The sequence below is a fragment of the Triticum dicoccoides genome, chromosome 7A, assembly GCF_002162155.2.
Source record: "Triticum dicoccoides isolate Atlit2015 ecotype Zavitan chromosome 7A, WEW_v2.0, whole genome shotgun sequence".
Lineage (NCBI taxonomy): Eukaryota > Viridiplantae > Streptophyta > Magnoliopsida > Poales > Poaceae > Triticum > Triticum dicoccoides.
In genome coordinates, this window is record NC_041392.1 from 732,496,934 (window position 1) to 732,503,194 (window position 6,261).

The window sequence follows — 6,261 nt, forward strand, 5'->3', positions numbered from 1 at the left end:
TTCAGTTTCAGGTTAGTCGATTTTTTGACCGTCGGATGTTGCGCTAAGATGTGTGCTGTTTTTTCCCCGGGTTGCTTCTGTTTGCTGAGTTGGGCCGAGTGGTATCGACTGACCCTTTGTTTCGTTCAGTCGAATCGCTTTTTCCTGGGCTCGTTGCTGACGGCGGGGCACCCGTTTATGCCCGTTAAGAGGCCCAGCCCGTCTTCTGGAACACCGACCGTCGCTGCTCTCCTCGTCTTATCCCCTTTCCCCTCGCTTCCTATCAGTCACTTGTGCCTCTGCTTCAGTCCGGTGTGTCTTCTCCTCTCCCTACCGATAGTTGGGGTTAATGGATGTTCTTGCTAGATCTGCTCCCTCTGCTTATTCTCATCCCTGTGGTTGTTCTTATGCTTTTCTAAAGTGATTTTTGTGCTTTTTTCTGTTTGCGGGATTTGGGAATCAGGGGATCCTTGGCAGACGGATTAGTTCTGCTACATCTATCCCCTTCTTCAGGTATTTTCTTTTACTTAATCTCTTTGTTGTAATGTTTTGCATAGTGTGTTTTGCTGTGCCTGCGAGAGCCAGGGTTTGTGGATGTTCTTGCTAGATCTGCAGCTTCTGCTTATACTTCTCCCTCTAGGTTTTTTCTTTTGCTTGATCTCATTACTGTAATGTTTACGGTGGCAGTGAGAGTAGTTTTCTAGGGTTCTTTGTTATATTGTGATTTAATTATGTTTTTTTGTACTGTTTAGGTTGGATTCAAATCGTACGTGTATTTTATTTGATGGTTCTGTAGGTGGTTTTGTAGTCTTCAGGTTTGCTATATTTTTGTTTGTTTGGTGGTAGTGCGAGTACCAAGTTTTAAGGATCTTTTAGATGTGGAGTGAGTCTTCTACCTCTTCAAAGATCCTACCTTTTCTGTGTACATTTGTTATTTTCTGATGCAGATTGAAGGTCATGTGCTTCTAGGTTTTATATATGTTCTTTTTTTTGCAGGTGATAGTTCTTTTGTTGATTTAGAACTCATTAATCTTAATATTGGTGTGGAGTGGTGTCTTTTCAGAGTCTGCCATAATGTTGAGTTAGCCGAAATTAAGCTAGAACGACATCAGGCTGGCTACATCTGAGCCTGCCTCATCTTCAATTCGGAGCAGAATGGCTCGGGGTGCCGCCTTGCAGCCTAGTGTTTGAGCTTGCTAGCCAATTTCTTAGGGTTATTAAGTAAATGTTATATTCTTTGTGTGTATGGTTAGTATGTTCATTTGTTAAGTCAAATGCAGGTTACGGTTCGTAACCACAATGCTCCCCCCCACCTTTGATATCTGAATTGTTTATGCAAGTCTAGTTCATGTATGGTTCCCCATTGATATATGAATAGTTTATGCAAGTCTAGTTGCTTAGAGATGCAAGTTGTTTAGATTTAATTTTTTAGGGAGCGTGTTCATTTTAGATCTTTTTTTAAGTTATCCATGTAGAATAACCCTATGTTTTTTTAGTATAGGTATGGTTTGCCCTGTTTGTTGTTGTCCTGGTGCTCCATGCTTTCTGTTTGTGCCAGCCGATGAAGTCCCTGAAGTTTTCGATGTCGTCCTTGATGAATATTGCTCTAGGAGGATGGTGAGTTTCTTATCCATTTACATTCTTTATTTTTCTTATCCCCTTGTATGAGGTTGCAAATTTTTTAGTTTTAGTAGTTTAATGATTTTATGTTTTTGTCAATTCATCGTGTTGTGTAGTTAATGTAATTCCTTTTGTTGAATTCAATGTTTATACATGCAGTTAACCTCAAACTAGGATATTATTTTTGTACACATTTAATTTTAGTATTGGATTCTTTGCAAGGTTTTTGTGATTTGTTTGCTCTCATATAGTGTGTGCAAGTTTAGTATCGTGAGGATGCAAGTTTTTTTTTTCAAAATTTTGAGTTTTATGAATTAGTTTTGTTGCTGTAGTTATTTTTGTAAATTAGTTAGCTACGTCCATGTATCTAACTCCAGTAATTCATGTCATTCAAATACATTTTTGTTCAAATAATTGTATCTACCACCAGTAAACCTCAGTTTTTTTGTTGTTGTAAAATGTGTGCAAGTTCAGTCTGATGAATGTGTATTTTTTTATGGAACATTGATTTTTGTGATTTTGTTTTTTAATGTGCGTTTGCTGGTTTTTCTATATAAATTTACTCTTTTTAATAAAGTGTGTGCAACTCTACTATTTATGAGGATACAAGTTTCATTTGTAAATTTTGAATTTTATGAATTAGTTCTGTTACTGTAGTTATAGTTGTCAATTGAGTTAGCTTTCCTGTAATCCATGTAGGTTACATGCTGTTTGTATAAATCAATGTATCTACCTCCAGAAAACTCTAAATTACGATATCAACAAGGTTTATATCAGTCTTGCTGTTGTAAAATGTGTGCAATTTTACTGTAATAAATGTGCAAGTTTAGTTTTTGGATTCTATATGAAGGTTGCTCTTTGTGTGCAAGTCTGGTATTATGAGGATACAAGTTTTACTTGTAAATTTTGAATTTTATGGATCAACTCATACAGTTTGTGATTGCTTGCTGTTGTTAATAGCGTGCAAGATTTAGTATAACCACTCAAATGTTTTTTTTCAGTGTGTGTATGCAGTTATGTTTGCTGTAGTTATAATTGTCATAAAATGTCCGCATTTTATCATTTTGTTTGCTTTAGTATAACCATTCAAGATTTAGTATAACCACTCAATTGCAGTTAACCTCAAACTAGGTTATCATTTTGTACATATTTAACTTTACAAGTTTCCATCTTCCATTTTATCATTATTGTTTCAAGGTTTTGTGAATTTTTTTTTTTGCTCTGATAAAGTGTGTGCAAGTCTAGTATGATGAGGATGCAAGTTCTTTTTTTTAAAAAAAAATTGGGTTTTGTGGATTAGTTTTTTTGTTGTAGTTATATTTTTTTGAATTGAGATTTGCTACCTCCATGTATCTACCTCCAGTAATCCATGTAGCTTAAATCCAGTAACACCTAAATTATGATATCAAAATGTTAATATCAGTCTTGTTGTTGTAAAAGGTGTGCAAGTTTACTATGATGAGCATGCAAGTTTAGTATTGGACTCTATGAATTTTTGCTCTTATAAAGTACGTGCAAGTCTATTATCTTGAGGGTGCAAGTTTTACTTATAAATTCTGAATTTTATGAATGTTTATACATGATGAAACTAGGGTATCATTTTGTACACATCTAAATTTAGTATTGGATTCTTTCATACAGTAGTTTCCATTTTTCGTATTACATTTTTGTTTCAAGTGTTTATTTTTTATTTTTTGCTCTGATAAAGGGGCTGTTCGGCAGTCAACTGCTCCCTGAAATTCAAGGATCTGCAGAGCACCTGTCCCCCTGCTCCGTACTTTTTACCTTCAGCTCCGCCAACTCCAGGAGCGAGAGCGTGGAGTCGGAGGGATGCCGAACAGGCCTAAAGTGTGCGCAATATAGTATGATGATGATGCAAGTTCTTTTCTTGTGGACTAGTTTTCTTTGCTGTAGTTATATTTTGTGAATTGAGTGTTGCTACGTCCATGTATCTACGTCCTGTAATATCAGTCTTGCTGTTGTAAAATGTCCGCAATTTTACTATGATGAATGTGCAATTTTAGCATTTTTGAGCATGCAAGTTTAGTATTTAGATTGTATCTCATTTTTTGCTCTTTATAAAGCGTGTGCAAGTCTAGTATTTTGAGGTTGCAAGTTGTATGAAGGTAAAGTGTTATGAATTCAACCCTGTAATCCATGTAGGTTAAATGCCTTTTGTACAAATTTATGTATATACCTCCAATGAACACTACAGAACCAGTTTGATCCCCAGGTTTCTTTCTCCTTCGTTTTGCTTTTCCTGCTGACAGATCTGTGATCTGGGTATGAAATTGAGGATTATCCTTTTTTTCTAGTAGATCTGCTGCTGTTGGTTTGGTGGATTGAAGGAGAAGGTAGCTGCTAGCAAGAATCGTCTGGACAAGTTGTTCAGAAACATCAGAAGACAAGGGGAGATCTGAGCTTTCTTTCTTTTCCCATTGTGGCAGTTGTGTGGGTGTCGAGCAACAAAGAAGAGGAGGCAAGGGAGAAGCCCTAGTGAGCTGTACGATAACTGGATCTTTAGCTTAGCGGGTTCAGGCCTGTTTTCTCTCTGGGCTAAAGAAAGAGCAGAAGAAAGAAACAGAATGTTCTGAGGCTTTCTTTCTATTGGGCTGACTGACTGACAATAGTTTTGGGTCAGTCAGTTTTCTTTCTGGGTTGCAATCTTTTCCCTTTGTTAACATTCGACTGACCACCTTTTGAGCCAGTCGATTGATCTGTAGCCACTCCCGCTTTGCACACTAGCTAACTGCATCTGTAAATAACAGAATAAGAAACTGAGACACCTTGTACTATGTTGTTGAACAGAAACTGAACATTTGAGCTGTAGCAAAATCCACTTCTCTGTATTAACTTTATGTCTGTGTATTATGTACATCGTATAGTAACGTTCAGTAAAATGCACATGGCCTAACTAATTGTGTTTCTTTTCTTTGTACACATGAGTTCGTAGCTAGTACTAGTAGATGGTAGGCGTCATGATGTTGAGCAATGAAACCCTGGTCTGCACGGTGCTCCTGAACACCATCACACATGCGCCATCACAATCGTCCAAGCACCGCTCCAGCGCGTGCAGCTTCCCCACCGTGGCCTCCGCCGTCTCCGGCACGCTGGTGGCCCTCCTGGCGAACGCGGGAACAAACGTGGCCGTCTTCTTGGAAGACGACGCCGCGGACGACATGGACGCGGCGGCAGAGAACACGGCCGCAGAGGCCACGGCGCTGGCAGCCGCCGCCTCGACGAGCGCATAGGCCATTTCGGCCTCCTCGCCGCTAACGGCCACGAGGTTCAGGCGCGCGCTCTTGGAGAAGATGCCGGAGACGGACGTGGCGAGACGGGCGAGCTCCTTCTCTGCTCGACGCTGGGACATGGCAGCGGACGCGAGCCTCCCGGTGTCGCCCCTGCGCAACGCGGCGCGGGACTCGGTGGCGGCGTGCCTGAGCTCCAGGAGGCACTCCTGGAAGCCCTGGTGTGCGTCGGCGAGGAGGAGGAATGCGTCGAGGAGGCGGTCGGCGGCGTTGTTGGTAGGGCTCCGAAGCGCGGCCCCGGACTCCGGGAGGAGGAGGAGGTCGGCCAGGGAGGAGTGGAGCGCCTGGATGGCCGCGAGGCCGGCCGGGAGTGAGGAGGAACGGCCCTGCTGGATCCAGGAACGGACGGCGGCGATGTGGGCGTGGAGGTTGGCGAGGAGCGGGTGGGAGGAGGTGGTGCCGGGGAGGCTGACGGAGCGGACATGGCGAGGCTTGGAGAAGGACCTCGCCGGCGTGAGAGGGAAAGAGATGGAGCGACCGAAGTTGAGAGCCATTCTAGCTAGCTGTTGCTTCTTCTTGAGCTTGTTGTTGCTGCTGCTGCTAGATGTGTGAGATGAGATGAGATGCGGTGTGATGGAGGAGACGATCGATGTTGTATATATGTAGCTTGGAAAGCGGTGGTTGCACGTGTGGGTGCGCAGCAGAAGCACGAGGAGGAGGAGGCTCGCCGCGTTAGTCAAAACTCAAGGCAACGGCGGCGATGGATGGTATTAGGATGGCCGTGCATGCGTGCCTTAGCTGTCATGTTGGGGAGCGATGCACGCACGCACGCCCGGTCAAGATGCACCACTGCATGCGCGCCTCCACCGACGGACATATGATTGGAGTAGCCAACGCATTAAGGGCCAGCCAGCCAATACTACCTTTGAACAAGGCGGAGTGAGCTATGCAATGTTAATTCATACTGGTTATCTCTGTAAAGTAGTGATCTAAACGAAAATCCTCTTCTGAGCCCAGGCTCATCTGCTCCCGCGCTGACAAAAAAAAATCAAAACAAATATTAGAAAAATTCAAATCCAATTGTTTTTGCATGGTAGATAACTTGGTGCGTGAGGTCCGTTCTAATTTTCAAATCATTTGGACATTTGAGTAGCTCTTGACAAAAAAGACAAATTCGGAGTCTGTATTTTTTTACTGTTCATGCATTATTCTGACCCGAGAGCTTCTCAGATGTCCAAATGATTTGAAAATTGAAGCGGACCTCACGCACTAAATTTTCTACCATGCAATATTTTTTAGAATTTTTTATGATTTTTTTTCTGACCGAATGCAGATGAGCCTGGCACAAAAACACTCTTATAATACTTCATGAAGGGAGCACTAGATTTTCTTTCTACTACTTAAAAATAAATAG

At 41.9% G+C, this 6,261-nt stretch overlaps 1 protein-coding gene and 1 long non-coding RNA gene across 2 annotated transcripts; one reads left to right on the forward strand and one right to left on the reverse strand.

Moving 5' to 3' along the window:
- The first annotated feature begins 248 nt into the window (after positions 1–248).
- LOC119328523 lies at positions 249–4,431 on the forward strand. The gene is made up of 3 exons (XR_005158999.1): positions 249–492; positions 1,481–1,596; positions 3,918–4,431. It is a non-coding gene; the product is annotated as an uncharacterized LOC119328523 (long non-coding RNA).
- Positions 4,432–4,558: 127 nt separating this feature from the next.
- LOC119334093 lies at positions 4,559–5,403 on the reverse strand. Its single transcript, XM_037606749.1, has one exon. The coding sequence runs from the start codon at positions 5,399–5,401 to the stop codon at positions 4,559–4,561; it is 843 nt and encodes a 280-aa protein (XP_037462646.1). The 5' UTR covers positions 5,402–5,403.
- Positions 5,404–6,261: the final 858 nt, after the last annotated feature.